The 26,553-nt window shown below is 35.6% G+C and overlaps 1 protein-coding gene across 1 annotated transcript; it reads left to right on the top strand.

Annotated features, from left to right (window-relative positions):
• Window positions 1–16: 16 nt before the first annotated feature.
• LOC142346204 (uncharacterized) lies at window positions 17–24,048 on the top strand. Its single transcript, XM_075398715.1, has 4 exons — window positions 17–64; window positions 12,921–13,052; window positions 21,126–21,275; window positions 24,017–24,048. The coding sequence occupies exons 1-4, from the start codon at window positions 19–21 to the stop codon at window positions 24,046–24,048; spliced, it is 360 nt and encodes a 119-aa protein (XP_075254830.1). The 5' UTR covers window positions 17–18.
• Window positions 24,049–26,553: the final 2,505 nt, after the last annotated feature.

The following is a 26,553-nucleotide window of genomic DNA, read 5'->3' as shown; positions in this document are numbered from 1 at the left end:
AGTTTCTCTTTATTAAAAATGCACCGTCTCTTCTTTGCCTTAGCATCACAAACACTCTCAAGAGGTAATCTTTCAATACAACATGAAAAAGAATTTCTTATCAACAAGCATCCAAAACTGCTCAAATTATTAAAGCACAATTTGCCATACAATCATAAAAGCTTCTTTTTCAACAACTTCATTTTGTTGTTTCTTGTCGATTATTATTAAGATCACTGCATGAGTAATTTTATTTTCTTGCCTTCAACAACTTTGATAGAGCTATATTTTCCTCTGTTTAACTCAATGAAGCTTGCACTGGTAATGTAATGGCTTCTCCAAACACAAAAACGATTTTTTTTTTGATATTTAGAAACCGACTTTCGCCAATTTTTTGCTCTTTTAAATGAGTCTTATCTTTATTTTTTTTTCTAAAAACACTTCTTTCCTTTTAATGCATATGACTTTGATAAAACGAAACATTGGATCGTTTCATTTAAAAACATCACATTGTAGGCTGAGAGACACTTGAAGATTGAGCAATTTCACTATGAAAAAATACATGAGGTTGGGGTGATTTGAGGTGAAAAACACCAAAAAACACAAAATAACGGGTTTGGTTTAATGCATTCATAAAAGATCAACATCAGGTCATTTCATTATTATTTTTTTTTCTCGATTTCCTAATAATTAATTGACGAGCGCCATGTTTTTCTGTGGGAAATGCAAATAGGAGTTTTAACGTATCTGCCCCCTCAAGTACGTTAAGCAACCCCTTGCAGAGCATGTACTATTACATATTAGCTTTTCATGTAATAACATGGCTAAATCTGTAGGTAAAATATGGTACGTGCGATTGGGGATTGTGAAAATTACAATAAGCACACAATAATCCGGGAGGTGGGGTCACAAACAAAAAAAATCCGAAAAAGGAACAATATTTTTTCAAATTCGAAAGTGGAGAACAACAGGTAAAATAACGAGGTAACGGCTTAAGAAAATTCATAGAATTTCAGCAAAATAACAGTTAATTTTTCGCGCAAATCGTAGATTTATATCAAAATCTACAGCTTTTTTGCACTTAAGACATTTCTGCGGTGAGTACCACCTATATCTCACCTGATGATTATTTTTTTGCAATTGTAGAATATGGCTAGAATACAAATGAAGCAATATTTCTCCGTTGAAAAGATCCGATTGATACGCAAACAGCTTAGCAAAAAATTCAAGATTGGTTTTTCAGATGTGTAGCGGAAACTAAATTACAATGAGAAGGATTTGTCTCCAGAGCCTGAAGTGTTAAGAACTTAAAATCTTGCTGGTCATTGCCACTTTTTTGAACCTCTGATGATGATAATCGAAATCTTACAATCTTTTATGGTTGCTCAGGGCAAAATGTTGGTTGCTCAGGGTAAACTGTTAAAAATTTCATTGCGCCGGAAAGCAACCAATTTTGCGGAAAATTTTCAATAGGGAAGAAAAAATTCATTACCCCTTTTATTTATTTTGTTATCATTCATTATTTTGTTATCCATCACGCCATTTTTTGCTGCTTTTAGGCTTCTCTAAATGTATTTTAATTAGTTGCCAGAATGTAGAAAGTTACATTTAAATGTTTTTTTCAGAAACAACAACAACTTTTTTGAACATTGATGAGCACTGGTTTTGACTAAGGTACTACTTTTTCCGCTTCTCCGCGTATTATCATGACAAAAATGGTAGCTGCAACAATGTTTACGAAAATACGCTTATAATTCTGAATCAGAAAGCAGAAAAAGAATTTCAATAAATCAAAAATTTTAATTTCAGCAATTTGAAAAAATCTTGGTGGTTAAAAAATCAACATTTTGAGAAAGCACCTTGTTCTCGTTCGCATCTTATCATAATGTAGAAGTAAACTGAGTGCGAAAATACTAAAAAAATACTACGTGTGCTTCAGTTTTTGCGTGAATGAAAAACTTTTGACCGCAACTAAAAAACTGTTTTTTTAAAAAATGATGTAACATTTTCTCCGAATTTTTTTTGCAACATCTGTCTTCGATGTTGTGATTGCTGTAATTTTGGTAAGCGGAACAGTTAGTTATCTAGTCATCTCTCAAATATAACAGAAAATTGCTTCTGTGTTTCTAAGTGTATACTCGAATAGAAAATCTTGTAATCCAGTGAAAGTCAAATTTGTACATCGGAAGTCGCCAGTATCATTTTTTTAGTTACACAAAAACAACGAAAGATGATATGTTTTCGCCTGTGGAAGCATCCAGAGGATCGAATTTCAAATTTATGAGTTTGACGGTATGTTTGTTTTTCAACCGCAAGAATTCATCGGTATTTTTGGTTAGAAACCAGAAAAAATTAAAAGAAAACGACTTCATGTTCAATATCGTTGAATGTGAATTAATGATTTGAATCCCAATTAACGTTTAACCTGTTCGCTACATTTTAATTTTCAAGCAAACAGTGATATTTTTCTAAAGGTTTGTCAACGAATCGAACCGGTTCGAAAAAAATTGGAAAAATATGTAAGATAAGCGGTGAAATTTTGTACATATTTTTGCGGTGAAATGCGGTGAATGCCGTGAAATCATTCAAATTAACCACTAGAGTAAGCGGTGAGCTTACAAAAACTCACCACTTTCAAACCGCTTACTACAGTTACCGTTTTTGCACGGATTCGAACCTGTCAACTCCCGCATTCACCGCATTTCACCGCAAAATTATTTACGAAATTTGCGGTAAAAAAAACTAACTTAGAAAAATTTTTACACCTTTTTCGAAGCGGCGAATCTACGTAATTTCACCGCTAAATTCAGCGGTGAAATTATATAATTTCATCGCTACCAGGCGATAAAGTTTTTTTCACCGCATTCACCGGCTGATTTATGTAATTTCACCGCATTCACCGCTTATCTTACAATGTTTTCCGCATTCACCGCTTATCTTACATAATTTTGCGATGAATGGCGGTGACGCTTCGACCCGGGGAGGGAGAAATCTTTTTTAAACTTGCAGAAATTCTCTTCAAAAATTACACTTAAAATGCCTTGGGTACACAGAAAGTCAATTAATCGTGTGGAATAAATCGACAATTTCGTATATTTGAAACCGAACATACCGAAACTTTTGTATTTTTAAAATTAAATATACCGTAGAAAGTGATTATATCTGGCCGACTATTTTTTACGCTAATAACCGAGCATAGAGAACAAAATTTGTTCCGTCTGCTGGACTAGGCGAGTGAACGCTCCGTAAGTCAAGTCGACAGATCGTCACCTTTGCCTGATCTTGACGAGATAGTTTTCCTTAAATTTGTATTGAAGTGTAGTGTTTTTATATAAAAGACGAGAAGTAATCCTTGTTAGGTTAATGTGGGTGGTGCTAATTAATTAACGGGTAAGAAAATGCAATGAATTTCACTGCCAAAATCGCCGACAAGTTTTATTAGCGCTTTCACCATGTTCAACGCAGTTTGTCGAAAGGTCCCCTCGCCTCTCTTAAGATTGTTTGTTGCGAATGCCGCCTAAACCTCAACTCGCGGTTTGTTAAGCCCCGATATTTTTTAATTTTTGGACTATTTAGGGAATCAAAGGCAACTAAAAGTACCTTGAAGTCTAGCAAACCTGTCGAAATTTGTAGATCTTATCCTCACGATAGTACCTGAAAAGGGGCCTCTTGTATCAAAAAATTTTCTATTTATTGGGGCATAAAGATCTTATAAAATAAAGTCCAGGAGTAAACGGAAAAATGGTTATAAATTGTAATTCCGAAATGGTTGTTTTCGTGAACAGGTGCACAAAAAAGATGAACATAGTCCCACCTTCCAATTAAGTACAATTGTTTAATTAGGAAAACAACAGCTCATTCCTAATTGACTTATATTAAAACTACACTTTTAGTTCGAATTATACTCTTTTTCGTTAGATGTTTTGCGTGTGCTACAAAGCTAAAACAATTTTCAATATTCATGAACTTGAACGTTGTTTTTGTTTATATTTACGACAGAGTTTCAACTAAATCGAAAAAGAGATCCAAATGCAAATAGTTATAATATCATAACTTCTCTGCTGTTTTGATTAGATTGGAAGAGCAGCATACTAAAGTTTGCCTGCATGAACGTGTTCTTTGTCAAATATTGCATAAAGTACGATCCTTAACGGGGTAAATTCTGATCATTAATGAGACATTATCTGATAATTAACGAGACAAAGTCCAGTCGTTACCGAGATGTGCGCCGGAAACTCGGAAAAACTCGGAAATTAAAAACAGAAAAACTTTAATTTACAACACAAAAATTGGAATAGCATCAGATTTATTAATCTAAGCTATAGAGAAAGCTAGCCCTCTAATAAAAATCTATTGCGTTGATTCGTTTACAAAGGAAATCTTAAACTAAATTAGCGGACTGTCATCGGATGTGAGAGTCAAAGTTGGTGTGTACATTATTGATTTTTGAAAGGATTTAATAAAATTTTCCCAATGCACCGTATTTTAGAAATTATCAGATAAATGGAAAAAGAAAATATGTTTGTGAAAATATGTTCCAAAAAATAAGTAAAAATTGAGTTTTCTCTATCTTAATTACTTGCTAAATTCACTAAAGAAAGCATCCATCACGGTTACAATTGTTTCATGGTCATAAGAAGGCTTTCTCGCCCTTCCAGTTCGATCAGCTTCTCTCCCACAAATGTTTTGAAAAAGATGGCTTTAACTTTGGAGCTTACCACTTGGTAAAAAAACTATTACGCTGATTCGATGAAACATGTTGATACTTTGAAATTTTTATTTTGAGTTTGGAAAAACATAATTTTTTGTGATTAAATCTCCAGCATACAAATTTTCATTCAGCAATTCATTTTGATCAAGTAAGATTACGCAACGATTTAAAAACAATACAGATTGTTTTGAACCCAGAATTAAGAAAAGATGCCTCACAATTTTGAATTGCAGATGTTGTATTAAAATAATTGGAGACTTGGCATTAGAAAAAACTACTGCTTGCAAAAATTATATGCAAACAAAAATTTCTATTAAAAATATAGTTGATAAAAATGGTCAAAGTTCATACGGTTTCTTTTCTAGTTAATAATGTGTTTCTCAATTTTTAGTGACAAATTCACATCTTTTCCGGCTTTCAATCTGCAGAATGTTGGGGATAACAATTCTGCATCCCTCGTTTTTTTCTTTAAGAAACAAATAGAGATTGGATGAACACTAATTTTAAAAAATATTTATTTTCTAAGGCAAATTCATTCAAGCGATTGCAGTCAAAATCTATATAACTTTTGACAGCTCGCGTATGATTTCGGTTGTATAGCCATGCTTCTGGGGGAAACATCAAATTCTCTTGTTTTTCTCTTTAGCTTACAGGAAATTTTTGTGCCAAATTAAGGCTAAAACTATAAACGAGACATGTTCATACCTGAAAACTCACTTGACACTTAGAACAAAATTTAGCAGAAAAGTATATATTGAATGGTTAAAGACTACATATTGTCGATCTGCTCGAGTACGCTGCTGGTGTTTTGGTTTTAGTAAAATATTAAATTTTGAGATATGAAAAAATTTTTTTCCAAATATTTTGACTAAAATCTTAATTTTAACCTAACTCACAAAGCAAAACTCTTAGGAACTTTTTAAGTCAATAGCCCTCTGAAGAACAGTTTACAATTGAAGTTGAGCTTTCTAAACAGATAATCGTGGAATTTTCCTGCTTCATCGTATTTTATCACAAAAAATATTCGATGTATTATTAGCATACTTTATCATTCGTTTCACAATTCTAATATTACAACGTAGAGGACTAAATTGTATTGCAAGCTTTTTAGATGTGTGTTCATCAAGCCTGAATTTTATTTAGTTTTTTCTAACTTCATTTTCTCCTTTGGAAAAGTATATCATAGTGGTTCTTACTGAAACCAGAACTAATTGAACCAGAAATGTGCAAAAATTTTTTTTCTTACAAAATTGACGTAAGAACAAATATGATCTAGCCATTTAATGCGAACAATTTCTCGCATAAAAATAAAATGCTAGCAAGTTCTTGCATAATAGCTGTCACATACTTTAAAAATGAAACGGAAGCTCCCCCAATTAAAAAAGATTCCCATATCGAGGAGTGCGTTGAAAATATGGGAAGTGGATATGATAACTTACAAAAAAATTGTTCCTATGCCCTGGACGGATTTTTTTGGGTAAACTCAGTAAATCGCAGATGTAAATTTTAGAAAACTTCAGGTGTAACTAATATATCAGGAGTAACGCCGTATTTTGTCTGATCATGGCTCATTATTGTCTAGATTGGTATTAATCATGGCTAAATAATATAGGTGTGAACGGATCTGATCAAAAATGAGCAGCTCAAGCTAGGTTTTCTTCCCAGCTCGAGGTCTTTCAGAGATATAATGTACGACTTGAGGTTAATAGCAATGATATTTTTAATGCACGAGGAAAGTGTTCGTCTTTCAGCAGTTTATGCGGTGAAAGCTCCATATCATTGCGAAATGTAAGCGTTGGTTTTTTTGTAAGTTTATGGTTTTATATAGCGGTGAAATTATTTTCATCAAAATAGCGGTGAATTGTCATAAAACTTTTAGCCTTTAGCGGTGAAGAAATTTTTTTCAAAATTTAAACCGCCTTCAGCGCTTTAAAAATGCAATATTTGTAACTCTTCACCACACTTTACAATTTTGACGTTTTCAGCGACGTTAAATGTTGACACCTCGACCCGCGCTTTGATTTCATACGATTTACCCACATCAAATTGAAGAATTCAACAAGGCAGTAGAAAAATGCCGTACACTTAATGCTTTTTGTAGCAGCTCTGCTATCCAGATAAATAAATTGGGTTGAACAGAGTTTGAAAAAACAGATGGATATCTGAATCAGACGTTTTGGGAGTTCTGTTAGAAGCTGACAATGTGAGCGTCGGTCAGGTTCCTCAGAGACGAACCATAACAGGGCAGATAACTTCACACAAAGAATACGATACCCAGTCAGGTAGAGAGAGACCACTTTGGCATTCTAGCGAGGGGATCAGATTAGATAGGACAGAAAAGGGGGTAGATGGAACTAAATGGTCAAGCGGTGGGTTAATGGATTTTGAGGAGATATGATTCAAATTTCTCCACGTCTCTTTGGACTATGGGAAGATTATCTGGTGCAATTAGCGATTGAGGCTCTTTCTTGTGCTTTTCTTTTCCCGCTCTCTCAAAATTTCTTTTAGTTCAATTTTATCTCGTCAAAGAATTCCTTGTTTTTTCCTCGTTTATTTGATGCATGCATATTATTGTTGTTTTGGATACATGATCTATTTTAAACTGTCAATAATTAAGTTGAAAATCAAGATTTTGCTTTTGCGCGGCGATTGATTGCTTAAACTCAAGACATAAAATTTGTGGTAAAATTTTTCCAATGAAATTTTTGTCTATCAGAGGAACCTGGATCCCGTTTAGCCAAACATTGAAAGTGTTGTTGTTTCTTAGTCTTTTCGCTGATTATGATGATAATACTTCACTGTTTTATTGCAACCTGCAACCCTGAAATAGTTGCCTAATTAAATTTAGCAAAAAGTTTGTCAAGATAAATTTAAAGATAAAGATGTATAATTCAACTCTAATCACAAACTTTCAAATTTTTAAAATCACAAAATTTTTTCAGATTTTTCGTCGTTTGAAAGGTTTTCATAGCTAAAAGCGCTGAGTTAGAAGAAAATGCCATACATATCCTGGATTTTGATGACTGCATTCTGTGATTGAGAAACCAATTAATTCTGTTCTGTATCTGTTCAGTTCATGTTCAGTTCAAATTCAAGGAACAAATTGAAAACAACGTAGCTATTGGTTAAATTTTGAAGCCCAAAATAGATGATGGTGTTGAATTTGAGATGATGTGTATTAAGAGATGACGTGTGCCGGGGAGGGGGAAATGGGGGAGGAGGGGTGTGAGATAGAGAAACAGGCTGTGAATGGGCTCTTGGGAATTGTTTGTGTGTTAATGAGGTGCCCTTGTTTGTCTGAATGGGGTTGCAATCAGAACGCTCTAATTGGATTACAACACAGACAATTGATCACACACATGCACTCATAATAACACACAATAATGCGCTCAGGTCACACAAAGCAACACACTAATTCACACACACACACGTGAACTCATACTGTCTCATTGTGACAAACAGTTAGAAACGCCATGTGAATAAAAGATTGAACTTGATCATAAAAGATATGAATGTTCTTCGTAAAGATTTATAATTAAAATGTATTCATACCAGTAGATCATATAATCAATTCATGAAAAATCAGTAAAGGATTCTGGCCTTGGATGATAGAAATTCAGTACTGTATCATCTCAATTCTGTATGCTTACAATGGTCATATTCTGATCATGAAGCTCTTCATCGTGAAAGGTGCTTACATTCAGATTAACAAAATAAACGCGGAAGATCGAAGAAAAATCATGATCAGCCATAAAATGCATTAGTCAGAATTGATCAATCTATTTTCTTTCCTCATTACTTAGCAAAAAGTAGTTTTCAGCAAATATTCGCACTTTAACCTAAGATGTGCAACCCATGCCAGCTCTATTCAGACTAACTTGCGTGGCCCACAGGGGTTACAGACCACCCAGACCGAGATCGTCTGGGTGGTCTGGTACGTGCACGGGGTATCAGATGGTTGCGCACGGAGGTAGCATACCCACTTAGGTTGCTCGCTGGGTTAACAGCCTACTAGGGTTGCACAATGAAGAAGCCAGACTGACTTTAGTCGCGCACTGTTGATGCCGAAACTACTTGGGTTGCCCAATCGGGATTTCCCCGACTGACAGCTTTAACGTTGAAGTAGCAGTAGTCAATGGTCTAAGTATTGTTTTCAGAAAAGTAGACATCATTTTATGTGTTTGGTTTTTGAGTTCTTCGGTTGAAAATGTTAGTTCCAATCTTTCAGCTCAAAATTAATTACCAAAACCTACTCTTTAGCGCAGTCTGTATAGTTCCTCAAGTAAAGTTCGGAATTGCTCTTCAGCAAGCGGGTCTGCAAGGGTAAATTATGTGTTCTTTTTTAGGGGACTAGCTGGTTTCTCGGTTGGACCTTTTTTTTCTGAGCAGAAATTCCAGACTCTTGAATGTTTTCTGATCAGACCGTGTAGACAATGACAATGGCTTTTTTCAGATTATTCAGATAATAGTTTGATGCCATCCAGATTCTAGATCACGCTATAATCTGACTGTCCCGATCGGGTCTAGGAAAAAACCCCTCGGAAAAAAAACCCACGTAACTTTTGGTAGGAAATAAACCCCTACGGAAAATAACCCCCACGGAAATAAACCCCCATTTTAAAATTGAATTTAGGTTGTGATAATTTGTTCGGTAGTGATAGTTTCATATCAAGTCCCACGGGCCACTGAGGCATGGCCATGACCCGCGAGGCATGGCCAAACGCGCTAAATGCGCAGCCCTTTAATAGAAAAGTGGGGGTTTATTTCCGTGGGGGTTTATTTCCGTGGGGGTTTATTTCCTACCTAAAATGCAGGGGGGGGGTTTCCGTCGGGGTTTTTTCCGCAACCGGTCGAGATCCTGATAATTTACCTGGGAGATTGTGAACACACCTGCTAAGTGACTCGACTGGCTCTGGTTATACAATCACGCCAACGCACCCAGCACGCTCAACGTTGCTCCCGAAACAGAACCCTTGCGCACCCTAAACGCACACCAAATTTGCCCTAACTCACCCCAAACTCACCCCTTTCCCCTCGCACGTAGCATTCATTATCAGTATCAGTGGCAGTATCCACTCAGTATGCAGTATGTACGTAGCTAATTTAACTAGTAGCCTGTCTTAAAAGTGTATGCGTTTTCGTGCAATTTGCATAATTTTCTGACGTGCTCAAGAAGTTTTAACGTTTTCAAAAATTTTACATTATTGATTTTAGGGTTCTGTTTTTTGGGCATAATTACCAATTCTTTTGTGTAAATATGCTGTTTCAGTACTAATTTTACAGGTTCGGGACTGAAATAATCCGGGTGGTCAGCCCGGCTTTTTATACCTAGTGAAACCATGGGCTTGAAACGTGCAGGCGCAAGTTTCATAATGCCGAAACTCAGCAGTGCCTGCTTCTAGAGAGCCAGATTCTCTAATATATATGTTAAGATTTTATCACCTGGAAATGCTACACAATTCCAGATTAATGCCACGTTTTCTCAGTGACTTTATCGGAGTTAAATAACCTATACGTACGTTTCTAAGTCCGCAATTTCATTCTCCGCCTATTAGTGTATAGTTTCATAGGATATTTGAATTATTGGTCAGTATTATTAACCCATTCTGCTTTAAATCCTAAATTATGGGACATGAAATTACTCGTTTCGTCAAGTTAAGACTGCATAAACTATGCATCATTCCTATGTACATAGGCAACTTTTTGATAATTTAACGTCACGCGCCAAAATCAGTATTTTTTTACTCTTTGAGTTTTGATTTTTAAAACTGATTGCTCTACTTGATTAACCTCCTGAAAATGCTGTTTAATTGGGTGGCAAGATGTTGTTTCTGTCACATGACATTTGGATTGGTTGTTTGTTTACTATTTGCAAGTGTATCGTGTCATCAAGGCAGTAGGCGACGCCGATCTTTCTACACGGGCTTCTACAGAGAAGAAGGGCTTGGCGATACAGGGAATGATTCTCTCATCACATAAGAAAAACAGCAAAAGCTCTCGTAAACCTCAGAACGTGGTGATCAGAACAAGCGGGCTCTGGATGGAGCCCTGATCAGACTATATCTAGACCGTGGAGAGTTGCCCGGGTCGAGTTTTGGTCAAAAAATAATGTAAGATTAGCGGTGATTAGCGGTGAAAAAAAATTTTTCACCGCAAAGCGCCCGCATCTTTTAGCGTTCAATGCTTTCATAGCGGTGAATTTTTGTAAGATTAGCGGTTAATTTAGCGGTGAATTTTTGTAAGATTAGCGATTTTAGCGGTAAATTTTTTTTTCACCGCATCGTGGTAGCGCTGAAAAAAATTTTTTTTTCACCGCATTATGCTAGTAGCGGTGAAAAATTTTCTTTCACCGCTTAAGCGGTGAAAAAAAAATTCATCGCTATGAGCAGAATGCGGTGAAAAAAAATTTTAAGCACTACTACGAAGCGTTGACAAAAATTTTTTCAGCGCTACCGTCAGACTTTAACCGCAACATATTTTTTACATTACCTGAACAAGCATCCAAGCTGGTTTTTTGACAATGACAATCCAGACAGCTGCAGACATGTGCCTAATATTTAAAATTTTTTTAGTTCAAAGTTTACGTTTATTATTGTGCGACTCGGGGTTTTCAAAGCAACATCATTTTCCTTTACATTACCAGAACCAGCACCCAAGCTGGTTTTTTGACAAGGACAATCAATGACATTTAAGCATAATATGGCAATGAGTTCAATATGACCCCAACAAATCCTTGAACCGATGAAAATAGACTAATTTTAGGAGATTTTCCCGCTAATTTGCCAAAAAAGACCAAATTCTGAATTTTTCGAGAGATGCTGGACAAAAGTTTTTTTGTGTGTTATGAATACCACAACTGAAGCAGTTCTGACACTGATTTCGGTTTCATTCCAACAACTCTTTGACCCGACGAAATCAGCTGCTCTTTTAAACAAAAACATTATTCAATTTTTTGATCATTTGAAACTAAAAAGAGGTGAAAGCCAAACGTTCATCTCCAGGTGCTGGAAGTAAAATTTTGTTTGTTGTTTGTCATACTCCTTATACTTTGATTGTGAGTTTAGAAGGATCATAATTCTTGGACCCGATTAGAAAACGCTGCAGTTGAAAGTTTGTGTTTGTTAGTTTTCTAGCAAAAAAAATATAACTGTTTAGAGAAGCTGGATCAAATTGTTTAAGTGTTTCATACTCTAAATATATAGGGGATACTACGCAATGATAAGAAACTTTACCCTAAACATCAAAAAAGATGACGAGTACCCATTAACTTACAAGACAGAGTCAACACTAAAATTCAAAGTCTACCTATAGAAGGACACATAGATTGACATCAATATTTTCTAATACTTCTAAGTTAAGTACAAAAACAATTATCCTCAGATATGGCTAAAATTAAAACGTCTTCGTTTAATATGCTTATCTTTTATCCGTAAGCTGATTGTCTATCCATTAGGTGATCCTCTATGGACAGTGTGTTCGACATAACTTAAAGCATTATATCTTTTTTAATATTACGAGGTTGCTGATCATTCAGCGCTACTCTTGCATGTTTTTAATACAAAGTTTTCACTGATGAAAATTTGCAAGATTAGCGGTGAATTTTGCGGTGAATTTTTGTAACAATTGCGATTTTTAGCGGTGAAATTTTTTTTTCACCGCATTGATCGCATTGAGCGCAAATCTTACACTTTTTACTCAAATTCACCGCAAATCTTACATCTTTTAGCGATTTTTAGCGGTGACACCTCGACCCGGGTGCTGCCAGATTCTTTGGGATGGTCCCGGTTTAACCGCACTCCCCCCCCCCCCCCCGCCCCCCAAGTGGTTGTGATTAGGGCTGGCTCGGATCACGCAGCTCAAGTTGTTTTGTTGGCAATTAATGGAACTTTGAGCATAAATAAGTTTGTCAAAAATAGAGATGAACCGCAATATTGTCCAGATTGTAAAGCAGAGCATCAGTTGAAAGACCTGCGTGCCGGTTTTAAAATGCAGTGGCAGATTCTAGAATGTTTGATTTTCGCCATATAGAGTGCGGCCAGATTTTAGGACTTGAGAATTTCGTGTTTCGTTTAATGATAACGTGACTCAGCTGAAGCCACGTCGAAATTCTGGCTTATGTCTGGAACCGCTACAGAGTTCTTGACTAATACCAGATTTTCTAAGCGACTTAATCAGAGTGATCAACCTATAAGCATCAATTAAATGAATCAATCTCTACTGTATCCTTGAGGCGGATCCGGTGGATCAGACGGATCAGGTGACGCAGGTGGATCGGGTGGATCAGGCGGAGACAGCTGGTCGAACTGGGGCTTTCCATCCAGCGAGGGTGGAAGTGAAAGTGGAGATAGTGCAAGTGATGAAAGTACGTCTTAAAACACTCACGTGCACATTTTGAAATGCCGAAAGTCAACAGTGTCAGAAATTAAAATGCCAGAAGGTGCTACTTAGCGAGAAGTTGACTTCTGTCTACTTCCGTCATTTTAAAACGTGCGCTTTTTGTCTTTTAAGCATAGTTAACTGACTCTGCAGAAGTCGCTTCAAAATTCTGACTTAATATCTCGAACTGATTCGCGGTTCTCGATAAACGCCAGAAGTTCTCAGTGACTTCAAGCAGAGTCACTTAACCATTACTCAATAGCTAGCCAGTGCGATATATTATAGCAGCTAAAGCTGTTATCGTAAACCAAATTTTGCTTTTGTGGAGATTTAAGTAGCAAAAGGGGGGTTTAGGTTGCGAAAGTCCGCCCTTGTCGAGGCCTATCAAAATACATATAAAGTTAAGGGTAAAGATTGACCTTAATGACAATCAAGGTTACTAGTTAAAATCAAGTTAGTTAAGACAAAATTTTTTGTTGGCCGGGCGTATTTTTTATAGGTCAAGCCGAATTCTTTTCATAAATCGTAATGTATAATCGCATATATGAATTAGGTGAGGCAAATTCTTTTCACAGGAAATATGTCAAAGTGAAATCTTTTCAAGAACTTACGGATCTATTCTGTTCCCCCCCCCCCCACCTTAGTGAGTTTATGTTTTTACGCCCCCAGGCCCACGTGCTATTTCTTAAAAAAGTAACGTGCTATATAACAACATATAATTTGTGGCGGGGGCGTAAAAGTCAATGGGGGGGGGGGGCAAAATTCAATAGATCCGAATTTACAAAAATGTAGGCTATTTTTGCACGTTTCATAAAGGCGATTAGACAACTTTGTTTGGTCAATTGACGAAAGCAGAAGCTCGAGCAACGTTTTGCTTTTTTCCTCCAAATGTTTTAACTCTGTTGAAAAGATTCAAAGTTTCAGCTTGCAAAAATTTTCCAGCCCAAAAAAGTTTTCGCTGTGGTTTAATGCTTCCAGCAAAATGCGAAGATGGAAATATATGCAGAACCCAAGGACTTGTGGGTAGCAGAGATATTGAAGTAGAGTTTTTAGTTTTTAGTTCCCGGGTTGAGGTTTTTGGGTGAATTTTTGTAAGAAATGCGGTGAATGCGGTGAGTTTTTGTTAAAAAATGCAGCAATTGAGGTGAATACGGTGATAAAGTATATTTCGACGCATTTCACCGCATTTCTTTCAAAAATCCACCGCGAAATTCACCGCATTTTCGTTTCAAGATTTGCTTAAATTCACAGGAAATAGCATTGAAGTACGTGACAGTTGACGCAGTTGAATAAGAAGTTAAAGACATGCAGGAGGTAAGAGATTCCAACGCGTGTATGGAAGTTCCTTTTTTGTAATAATACCAAGAACGCGGTGAAAATAATTAATTCGCCGCATTCACCGCAAAAAGATTAAGAAATACGCGGTGAATTTTTTTCGCCGCATTCCACCGCATTTCTTCTAAAATTCACCAACAGACCTCCACCCGAGTTGAGTCAAACTCGAGGACCAATTTTCTAGAACGAGTCAAAGTCGAGGAATGCAATCCGAGGACGAGTATTAACCAAATCCGATGACGAGTATTAAAGTCGAGACAAATAATCGAGGTCCACATCCAGATAGCTCACTATCAAAATTTGGGACTTACAAGGAGGCACGATGATGAGCGTTTGAAAGTGACATTCTGACACTCTCATACTCAATCTTTTATCATTTCATACCAAGCAAAACATGGAAGGCAATCTTATGAAAGAAAAGATCATTCAAAGTTCTCGAACTAAGTTTGAACTTATTATTGTCGTCTTTTCCATTAAAAGTTCTGCGCAATGCTGGTCCCTCTGATTTTTTTACGATTTAAAGAGACGCTATGGTTTTCTGTTCTTTTTGCAATTTTTGCGATTTCGGCTCACTGTATCGTGCTATTGAAATTATTGGTAATTGAATTGAAACCTAATGCCGCTAAGCACTATATAACAAAAAGGATGAAAGTTTCTTTGTGTACAAAGTTAGCTTTCCCATGAAATTTAACAAAAACCGTTGAGAAATTGACCCAAAATTTTTTTCTATTTTTCTCTCAAATTTTATCTCCTTTTTTCTCATATTTTCTCCATGCGGAAAATTCTTCTAATTTATTGTTTCTTCACAAATATCTCTTTTTTCGAGATGTTAGTGAGCTAATTAGGGCTTGGCTAATATGTATTGATTATATTAATAATCCATACATATTAGATGTGTTGCTTGAAACAACGTTTTTCTCTTGTATGCTTACCTGTACTATATGAATTATATATAGAAATTTGCTGATTTTTCATGTTATTTTAATTTGGCTACTTTTTCTTGTGCTTTTTTTTACTGAGAATTTTTATTTTCTCTGCATTGATAGGTTCTGTGAAGTGATATTTGAAAAACCATTTCTTACGGGGAATAGGACTTCGAATCGTTTCCGGAACTCTGCTGGCTATTTTATAAGTCGCGTTGTTCTGAAACAGGATGTAAAATCCAATGCCTTACGTGTTCAAAGTTTCTTTGGTTGTTGTGGAACAAAATTAAAGAGCAGGGAGAGAAGAGAAAGGGGATTGTGGTCATATTGGTTTTCAAAAGATAAGCGGGAAAACGAGATATGAAAACTTTGCTTTGAGAGAGCAATTTTTTATCACGTGTGGCTTTTCAAAGTAGTTGAGCAGTTTTAATTATTTCAATTAACTTTTAACTTTTTCGGCCCAGTAGTGTTTTTAATTATGTTGACCCGTAATTGTCGTATTTTTTGTCTGGAATTGTTTTTGCGTGGAAGTGTGCAAGCAAACTTCACACTTTTTGATTTAATTATAGGCTAATACTTTCTTCGCAGTCTTTGTGAATTTTATTTAATTGAAGAGCAGTTTGGTTAAAGTAGGTTTTTTAACGTAATTTGCACATATTTCGTTCAATTGCTTTTTGTATTGAGGATGTTTTTTTCTATTAAAAATTTGATTAAATTTAGGCAAATAGTTTGAATTAAGGCAAATTAAATTTAGTTTTTCTGAATACATTTTAAGCTTAATGATTACCAGTTTGTTTCTGTAGAACTATTATTTAGGTTGTGTGGGACTGCAAGTGAAATTTTAAAATTTGATGGGCCAGTCTTTTACTGAAACATCTGAAGTAATTTTCTTTTTTTTTATTCATTTAGGTTTTTTTGTTGTTTTGTGGGTCACATTAGTAGTCATCGGTGGAAGAGAAACGTTATAGCAAGATTTCTCTAGAACAAGTTTTGGGATCCTGAAATTTCAAATAAATTTTTTTTAAAAAAAATATTGTAATCGGAGTGTGAACTTATTTTGTATATTTTTGTTTCTCTTCCTTTTTCCACCGGATTTATCCATTGAAATGGTTCAGTATAATTTTTTCTCTTATCTGCATCACGTCATTGAGTGAACACAAATTTTATTGCAGAATCTGTTGGGAGTAATTGGTTTAGAATTGCAACTTGTGATGACTTTTCATGAAAATGTTACCAGACTGAGCTAATACACAACGCATAATAAATTTTAAATGCAATTACAGAACTGCGGGGAAAGTACGCTTGCTCATACAATTGTACAAAAAAATATAGTTGCATTTCGTTCAAATTAGTCAATACTTTTTTTTGGCGCATTTAAGGTTGAGAACTTAAAATCGTTTTTTTTCTTTATGGGTTAAGTGTTTTTAGGACCAATTTTTTTTAGCTCATGGCTATCTATTCTATTTTAAATTGGTCCAGCTGTTCTGAAACAAGATGTAAAAACAATGCCGGACTTGCAAAAATACTGATTTTCTTTTGTTTTTGAACAAAAACGTAGAGCAGAGAGAAGAAAGTGGTGTTTTTGTTCAAACCAGCTTTCGAAAAAGATCAAAAAAGGTATGTGTGAACAAATTTGAGAATTTTTTAACATTTTCGGCTGAAATTGTTTTGCTAAACCATATTAATAAATATCTGATGTTTCGGAGTTTTTTTAACCATCTCAAATCTATATTATTTTTCATGTGCAATTTGAGGTATTTTGTGATTTCGCCGCTTTAGACGCTTTTTTATCCGCTTCTTTACTGGTGTTCATGTAAATAATGTCAGGGGTGTTTCTTATTGCTAATGGTTTTGAGGTGTGTTTTCGTGGACTTTCCATTTGGTTGGTTTTAGTTTAAATTTGTTTTAGTAGAAAATAGGCCAAACTTGAAAAAATGTTTGCTTGGTTTCTGTTTCGAAGTTTTTTGCGTTTTTTTTTTCAATTTTCAGAATACAATTTGTCATACTGATTTTATTAATTAGGGTTGGTACTAGGGTTATTCTTACGAAGTAAAAACAAAGGCTTGATAGCTCATATTTTCATAAAACATATTAATCAATTCTGCAGCCTCATGAAGCTTTTATTTCTTGCTCATGGTTTTAATTGCTCTCAAACGAAGTTTGTAGCAATTATATTAGTCCTGTCGGTCTTTTTTTATGCGATTTTTCGCTTGAGCAATTTTTCGTCTGACGCTTTTGACTTTTTGTCCTCGAAAACGGGATAAACGGGTAGCTCAAACTGTTTTGGAGACTTATATTTATACTTATGGTGTGAAGGCCGGTTTTTAGAGGTTGAGACACCTCCCCCCCCTGTTGACCCCCACCCCCACGATTGCCTCCACCCCCACCGCGCTGTTGCCCCCCCATCAGCCCCCGGTGCACCCCCCCCCCGTGACTAGCTACTGACGAAGCCAACCGCTCGCCGGTCGTTTGAGAGCAATTCGCCCGACGTTAGTCGGTTATGTTAATTGTTTTTAGTGCGGCTTAGAGTCACGTGGTTCCCTATTGAATAGGCAAAGATCGTTCTTTAGGGTGTTTTGAGAACAATTAATTAGACTCAGAGAGCTAATAAAATTTTATCCGCTTTTATGGTTTTCGTACCTTAATTCTTTACAAATGCTCCAGTTTTTGTTCGAAGTATCGTTGGTTTTATTTTCTCATCACCTGGTTTTCATTTTTTGTAATTTACTTCCCTCAGATTGTTGCTTTCAATTGAATGGTATAATGAAGTTATTAGTTCTATCAGTTAGTTTTTGGCTAGATTTGAGGTTTTACTTTAGTTTGAGTTAACTCTGGAGTCTTCCGGCTATGTTTTTTTAAAGATCTGTTAACATATTTTCATAAATTTTGAAGTCAGGTTTGAGTACTGATTTTGGTCACCTCAAAACATGAAGTGGAGTGGATAAGCGAATGGATTTGCGGCGTGAAATTTTATCACACAATTTTCAAAGTAGACTGAAAAAAAGGTTTTTGAACGAAAGTTTGCTTCCTCGCTAGTGCTGTTTTGTTCACATTCGGCATTGTGACATTGATTTTTACCATTTGTTTTTCTATTTTTATCTGATCTTTTTCTAAATAAGTTTTTCGTTCGTTGTCCGTTCTTGGTCTTGATTTGACAGTAGCTACTGAGAATTCTGTGAATTGTAGGTCAGCACTTGTCCTACTATGTTTTTAATATAGAGGCCAACATGTACTAAACAGTTTAAAGGAAAAGTTGGTGTTGTAGGAATTAGCAAGAAAAGTTGACACCCTCGTTTCTTTTGATCGTTAAACTCGTTGGCATCCGTTTTTGATAGTGACGAAGCGATAGCAGCTATTATTGTTTACGTCGTAGTTATTTAGAATTGAAAGAGTTTGAATTGTACTGGTGCGCTGTCTTTTTTTATGATCAATTCAAGCTTTTTTGGCTTTTTCACGTCAGTGAGGAGTCAAATTAGAGTGGTGATTTCGGTCAAACTTAAATAGTAAAAAAAGGGAAGAATTGAGGTTTGAGGCGTGACATCTGTCAAAATACCTTCAGAGTGGACTGAGAAATTGTTGTTTGAACAATTTGGCGGTTTTTCAGATGGATTTTTTTTAGGTGCGTCAAATTGACTTCTGTTTTCAGAGTTTACTCTTCTTCAGTGCTTTTAAAACGGCAAATATGTGTTTTGATTGCACCTGTTTGCGCAAATTCGAAAAAGGGGCAGCTAAAACTTTGTTTGACTTTGCCACTATTTGTTTTCAAAAAATAAGGTGAAATTTAGATTTTTTAAAAAAATTATATGTTGTCTTATCGCTAAGTATCATCAATGACAAGTCTGTTTGGTTGCGAAAGAGGCATAGGAGAAACTAATTAAAGACTCAAGTTAACAGCTATTGGTTTTCTTGACTTTGACACTACTTTTTCTCAAAAATTTTTTGATCAGATTTTTGAGTTCTGCAAGTATTTATTGTGCTTTTCGATGTCTTATCATTTGTTCTTATCGGGGACAGGTCTTTGATGTTTGTATTAGAAGTTAAGTTAATCAATTTTTTTGTATTTGTTCAAAGCTAGTTTTTTCTGTGATTTTGACACTAATTGTTGTTCATCATAATTATAGAAATTTTTGGAAATTGCGAGTTTTTCTTTTCAACTTTGTCGTCTTGACTTAGTCTCACTAACGACAGGTCTCATTGGTTCCTAAAACGTTATCAATTAGAGCAAGTCAAGTCAGTTCATAGCCATTCCTTTTTGTGACTTACACGCTTGTTCGTTTTGTGAAAAAAAAATCTTGATGATTTTTTTGTTTTGTTAGGAGCTGTCGTACTTTTTGCTGTCTTATCGCTTAATCTCATGATGACAGGTTTCAACGGTGGTCATTGAGTCCTCAATTAAATGATAAAATTGTATTCTTGAGTTGCTGTAGCGTTCCTTGTCTTTTAAGCTAAGTGTTTTCAGGACTTTCAGCTGCTTCTATTGCGTTTTTTGGGTTTTTTTGTATTATCATTTATTATTAATAGTGAGAGGACTCATCGACATTTAATGACAGGTTGTTAATCAAAAATAGAGGGTTAGTTAGCAGTTTCAGTTCATAGTGGTTGTTTTTTGGTCTTTATCATGTCTTTTCAAAAGTTATAAGTTGAACTTTTAGTCTTGCTTGTTTTTGTTGTTCTGTTGTTGTTTTTTTGCTTATCCTCATTACTATCAGCTCTGATTTGCCAGATTGAGTAATAGCGAGCTCATAAAATTATACAAATCTTTGAACTGTATTTCAGGTTTGGTCCTGCTTTGTTTTTTATTTCGTCGCCTCCACTTTGCGACCTGACTTGCGGCGTGACTTCTTGAAATTAAACTTTCCAATTTCATTGATTGCTTTGCAGTTAAATTTTCTGTGCATTACCTAAATTGTTCCGCTTTAGGGTCAATTGTGCAATTTAGCTCACTCAAAAAATGATTTTTGAACTCGCTTGATGAACTCTAGTTTTTTGAACATTTACTGCTTAAAGGTCAATAGTGTGCATCTAAGTAGTGCCAATCGTATATGCCCTAATTCTTGAGTAGTAGAGTCTTGAGTTTTTGATTTCGAATATGCATTTTGGAAAAGCTCCATAAGGACTTTTTACTTATAGAGTGTATGTGTCTCAAGAAAATTACAGTCCGAATCAAATCAAAAAGTCCTGTGGTCTATTAAAGGACTGGTGGTTAATCTGTCTATCTTATTTTTTAGTTGTTTCAATTCATGGAACGCCACAAGGGTCTATCGCAGCTATTTTCCGTCAATCTACCAGCTATGTTCCAATTTTTTGGACTTGGTTTACTGTGTAACATATCAAAACAATTGTAGCTAAAAGACTGAGAGAACAATTTTCTGGCAAGAAATATTACTTTCTATTTTAAGACAGATAAGCAGACAGAGATTACAGACAGAGCCCTCATTTTGCCAACGTACAATTAGCCGACCGCGTCATTGAATATTTTTAATAAGACTGTTTAGAAATGACCAATTTGTTAGAAATGGCGGTAACACTAAGTGATGGTGTTTTATTGTTTTTTTGGTCAACCGTTCAAATATCAGTATCATTTGACGGGGCTTTTTAAAATGCCGCTATAATAATTAAGTGGGGTTTTTTGACGGGGCTTTTTGACGGGGCTTTTTGACGGGGCTTCATTTGACGGGGCTTTTTAATATGCCGCTAATAATCAATTGAACACATTCTATTATTTTCTTTATGGTCAAACTTTCACGTAGGGGTGCAGTATAAATATACTGATATTTTAATTTTGTATATCCATTATTAAGGTGACAATGGTGCTGATGTGGGTGACATCAACAGCGTGGACTCAGATGATGCAAATGGAGGTGGAGGTGGGAATAAAGGAGGAAAGGGGAAAGGAGGTGGAAAAGGTGGAGGTGGAGGTGGAGGTGGAACCAATGGAGGCAACGAACCAGGTACAACATTAACTGTAAGAGAAACAAAAATAGAGATTCACCCGGTATTATGTTTTGCTATGCCAATTTCGTCTTGTTCTGAGACAATCCTAGTTGTTAAGGTTGGCTTGAAACATAAGAATGCTTCGGTATGTTCGATTTCAAAAAATAAAGGGCCTTCTTTATGTCCGGTTTTAAGACCTATCATCACGTCATTTGCGTTTCGCTTGATCGGCATGGTCATGTTGGAATCATTGGACAATTTTCTCGATTCATATCGTTTTCTATTATAATTTGATGTTGAATGGTTTCATCTAGGCTGAAAATTGTTGCAACCTACGCGGGATGGTGCTGTAAAGGCTAGCTGCTACTGATAATGCTTGAAAAAACCGTCATTTTCTATTATTACGATTAATCGTATTGTTTTTTTAAATTGTTTATTAATAGCTGCGAAGCGATAGCGACTATTATTGGGGACATCGCGGTTTTTCTTACGAATCGAAGAGAAGTATTGGTTTTCTCTCGGTCTTTTTCTACAGGAAGTAGTTTTGTTCACGCGGTATTTTGACCTAAAAGCGAAAGTGAGAAAAGCTGTCATGGTGAACCGATTTTCGCTGAGTAAGAGAAGTTTTTTGAGCATACGCTGCGTTCTGTGAATGACATTTTGAGTTTGCAAAATGTTCTTGAGTGAACGGTGCATATAGATAACCGTTTTTCAGCCGGTTTTTCGTCTAGTTAGCTTAATCTTCTTTTACCAAAAATAGGTTTTTTGTAGAAACTATTTTTGATAGATTCTGCAATAAGATATTACTTTGTAAAATTGATACCACAAAGTTTTGCAGAGCTTAATAAATTTTATCAAGTTGAAAATAGGCTCAAATTTCTAAACACAACAGTTAGTTTTTGGATTTTTTCATTAAATTCTTCCTGTTTGGATCTTGGAGCGGACTTTTTCTGAAAAATCTATGTATGTAGCAACTTTCCATTGGCAATTTTTTAATTGAATGAATTTTTTGAACGTAACTTCTTTTTTGTTCTATCAAATTGCACATATACTAATCCGTTTGTTGCATTTTTGTTCAAATCTTTATATTTTAGTGTTTTTATTAATTTTACTTAGAAGAAAAAGTTTTCCTGTGCACAGCCAGTGCTTTAACATCGCGTTTTTTTTTTAAAAAGTCATCTATTTGTTTTTCGACGTCTAATCGTTGAAATTCAAGGGAAATTTGTTTCTTAAGTACATTTTTAGTAGATTTTTATTTAATTTTGTTATTAAAAATTTTGTTAATTTTTTCGCGAAGCATTTTAGTTTATTAAATCTCTGTAACCTTTTCTCATTTTTCAATTTCAACAGAAGAGAAGCATGGATGTGTAACGTTTTTGAGCCATGATTGCTATATAAAAATATCTACTTAATTTTGGATCGACAATTTTTTGGAGTGTATTTAAAACAGAATGCAAAAGCCAAAACCGCTTGTGAAAACTGTGCTTAGGTCAAACAGCTCAACCAATCGAAAAACAGTGAAGAGATAGTGAATTTCTGATAGTATCGATAAAAACCACTGTGTATAGTTAAAATGAGAAAATTAGTTGTGAATAAAAAATCGGTAAGAGAACGAAACTTTTGGTCACGTGCGCCTCTTTAAAAACAGTTTCTTGTTATTTTTAATTCCCACTTTCCTATCGAAGGTGGTTTTCGCAATTATCTAATGTAGTGGTAGTGTGTTTGGAAGCACATTTGACCATCTGAAGCAATTATTACGCATATAGATTCAATCTTGATCTGTTTTTACCATTTTGTCTATTTTAAGTTTTTTTTAATTTTTTGTATTCTTTTTGATTTTTTTTATGATTTATGCGGAATTTTCGTCTCGAAACAGGTTTTTGCAGCAGCTTTGGTTTTTGTTAGTTATGATTAAAATCATTTTGTTTTTAATTTTGAGGAAAACTGGCTATATTTGAGCAAATTTTTGCCGATTTTCTGGTTTTTGATTTTCTTCTGATCTTACGCTTCCTGCTGTAATGCTTTGGATGAGTGACTGATTTAGCATAAAAAATTTTAAAATTTTTTGCTGGATAATTTTGGGAGGAATTGTGAATTCTAAACAGAGCAAATGTCAATTCATCAAATTAAACAAATTTTCTAAATAATATGTTTTTTGCTTTTTTATTTTAATTGTTGCTTAATAGTTCTCAGACAATTTTTGGTTGGGTGACTGACGTATGAGAGAATGTAAATATCAATTTCTCAGATTAATGGTTCGGAATTTGCATTTAGCGTTAGCAGAGTTTTTAGAGAATTCTGCTTTAGAGTTTAGTCCGTCATCTCTTTTTCCCCTTCGAGTATCCTTCTATGGAACCTTTTATTGGGTTGTCTGTTAGTTGTTTATATTTTGTTGCAAATTATCTGTAAATATCGGTTCCTCTGCCATTAGTTTTACTGTAGTTGCCACTAAAGTTAATGTTCATAGGTTATATATCTGTTTTGTCAGATACTTTTCTCATATTTTTCATGTTGTTTCAAAATGCTTAGTTCAATGTGGAACATGCATTAGGTCAGTGAGGATGGTCAGTTTTCTACTTCGAGTTGCTTCAGGACTTCTTCCGGCTATGTTTTTTTAATTCGTCGTCTCCATCGGTGATTCTTGTGACCTGACTTCTTGGAGTTGACTTTTTCAATTTCATTGATTTCTATTGCTTTGGAGTTGATTTTGTGTGCGTGACTCATATGTTCTGCTTTTAGTCACATATTCTGCTTTTAGGCATGACTAACCTCACTAAAATTGACTTCTGAATTCGCTTAATGAATTTTAAGTTTGATGGACAATTACTAAATAAAGGTCAATAGTGTGCATCTAACTAGTGCCAAACGTATATGCCCTAATTCTTTAGTATTAGGTTCTGGAGTTTTTGATTTCGAATATTAATTATGAAAAAGTTCCATTAGTGTTTCTTCTCTATGGAGCATATGTGTCTCATAAAAATGACAGTTCGAATCTAACCCAAATGTCTAGTGACCTATTAAAGGACTGGTGGTCAATGTGTCTATCTTATTTCTTGAGTTGTTTCAATTCTTGGAAGGCCACAAGCGTCTGTCGCTGCTCTTTTAAAGTAATTTATTGGCTTTTTTTAACTTTGTATTGTAGCAAATTCGTACATTCAAATGTGTGTTTTACTCTCAGATTAATAACAATCGAACAAGATAGTTTTTATTGCATTCTTGCTAAAAAGAGTCGAATCTGTTAATGTATTAGGTGAACTTTTCCGAGGTTTGGATAATAACGATACAAAATGCTTAGCTTGCACTGTATTTCTCGAAAGCAAGGTGTTCTTTTACACGGGACGGAACGTACCCCAGAAGATGAAAAAATTCTAATGCCTAAATCAACGTAGATAGATGAAATTTTGTACTAAATTTTAGGCTTCGCTAATATGGGTTCCCTGATCGTTTTTCAGTAAGATTGACAATAAAAAAGCTCAAAGAAGTAAAAAATCATGTCTAAGCCCCTTTTCCAGAGAAGCCGAGTGCGTATTGTATAATGTTTTAGATTTGATTTTTTTGATAATGAATAATTATGTTTGTGATTCTTGTCAGTATTCCATTGAATTTTTGTTAAGATTGGAAAACCACAAAAACTCAGTGATAGTAAAAAGTTGGTTAATAGTGAACTGTTCCTAGATTGAAGTGCCGTCCGCAAGTGACCTCTGATGAGACCGTGCCAGACGAAAGTAACGTCTGATCGGACCATCCGAGACCAAAGGGTCCACTAATCAGACTGAAATGCGATCAAAACACCGTACGCTCGGAGTGCACTCGGAGTTGTCTATGATCACACCTTGCCAGACGGAAAGGACCTCTGATCAGACAAAAATCAGACTATTGTCCACACGATTGTGCGACCATGGCCTAGACCAAACCCAGACCATTGTTCAGACAATTGAGCGGTCGAAAATACTTCCGATCAGACTATTCTGCGCTCGAAAGTCACTCCTGATCAGACTATTGTGCGCTCAAAATAGTCTGATCAGTGAATGGTTTTCACTATGAATCAATATTTTTAATTTTGCCGTAATATATGCATTTCATAAAAATTGATGTTTGCAGTATGAAACTCATCCAAAGAAAAACCAATTTTAAAAGTGCTGTTAATTAAAAGAAAACACAACTGTAATTTGTATACCATTAGTGCATATTGCTGACTCAATGGATGAACTTAGACAACTTTCCATAAGAAACGTCGTTTTCTACAGTTAATCGAAATTTTCTCTTAAGGGGACCACCATTTGCCGTCAACTGGACCTCTTTAGTTCTGATCGCGGCAATCAGACTCAATATCTGTCTCTGATAAAAAAAACTGCTTTTTGTTGCATATTGGCAGGGCCAATATCTCTCAGTAAAGATACAAAAATGCACTCGAATTGGTCTCTGATCAGACTCAATTGCGCTCGAAATCTTCTCTGATCAGACTAATGTGCGCTTGAATCCGCATCTGGTCAAACCAACCTAGACGGAAGTGTCCTCTGATTAGAGCATTTCCATCCAGAAGTGGCCTCTGGTCAGAACATACCCAGACCGAAGTGACCTCTGATCATACTACTGTGCCCTCGAACCAAATTCCAGACCCTGTAATTTTGGTCTGCGAACACACCGCGTGCGCTGGATTTGGGTACGATCAGAGGTCACTTCCGTCTGGCACCTCAACCTGGGTTATGGCATGCAAGAACTAAGAGAAAATGTGGGCTGCGAGAACCTCGAACCTTCCCATGACCCGGGCCGAGGAATTTGGCCAAATTTATGTAAGATCAGCGGGAACTAGCGTTGACAAGTCGGAAAATTCACCGCAATTTTCTTACATAATTTTGCGTTGAATGCGTTGAACTTAAAGACAAAATTCAACGCATTCAGCGCAAAATTATGTAAGAAAGGGCGGTGAATTTTCCGACTTGTCAACGCTAGTTGCCGCTGATCTTACATATTTAGCGTTGAATTTAGCGTAGATCTTACATATTTAGCGTTGAATTTAGCGTAGATCTTACATATTTTTGCGTTGAATTTAGCGTTGATCTTACAAAAAATCAACGCGTAGAACTCTGGGTATAGGACTCGAACCACTGACCTCTTGTTTACTTGTCGCCTCTTCTACCATTGCGCCACCGTACCTTGGTTTCCTTAAGAGCCGAAATCCTTAAAAAGCGTAGATCTTACATATTTTGCGTCGAATTTAGCGTAGATCTTACATATTTTGCGTTGATTTTAGCGTAGACCTTACATATTTTGCATTGAATTTAGCGTAGAACT

This window comes from Convolutriloba macropyga, chromosome 9 (assembly GCF_964194025.1).
Source record: "Convolutriloba macropyga chromosome 9, txConMacr16.3, whole genome shotgun sequence".
Lineage (NCBI taxonomy): Eukaryota > Metazoa > Xenacoelomorpha > Acoela > Convolutidae > Convolutriloba > Convolutriloba macropyga.
This window is presented reverse-complemented; position numbering and strand designations above follow the sequence as displayed.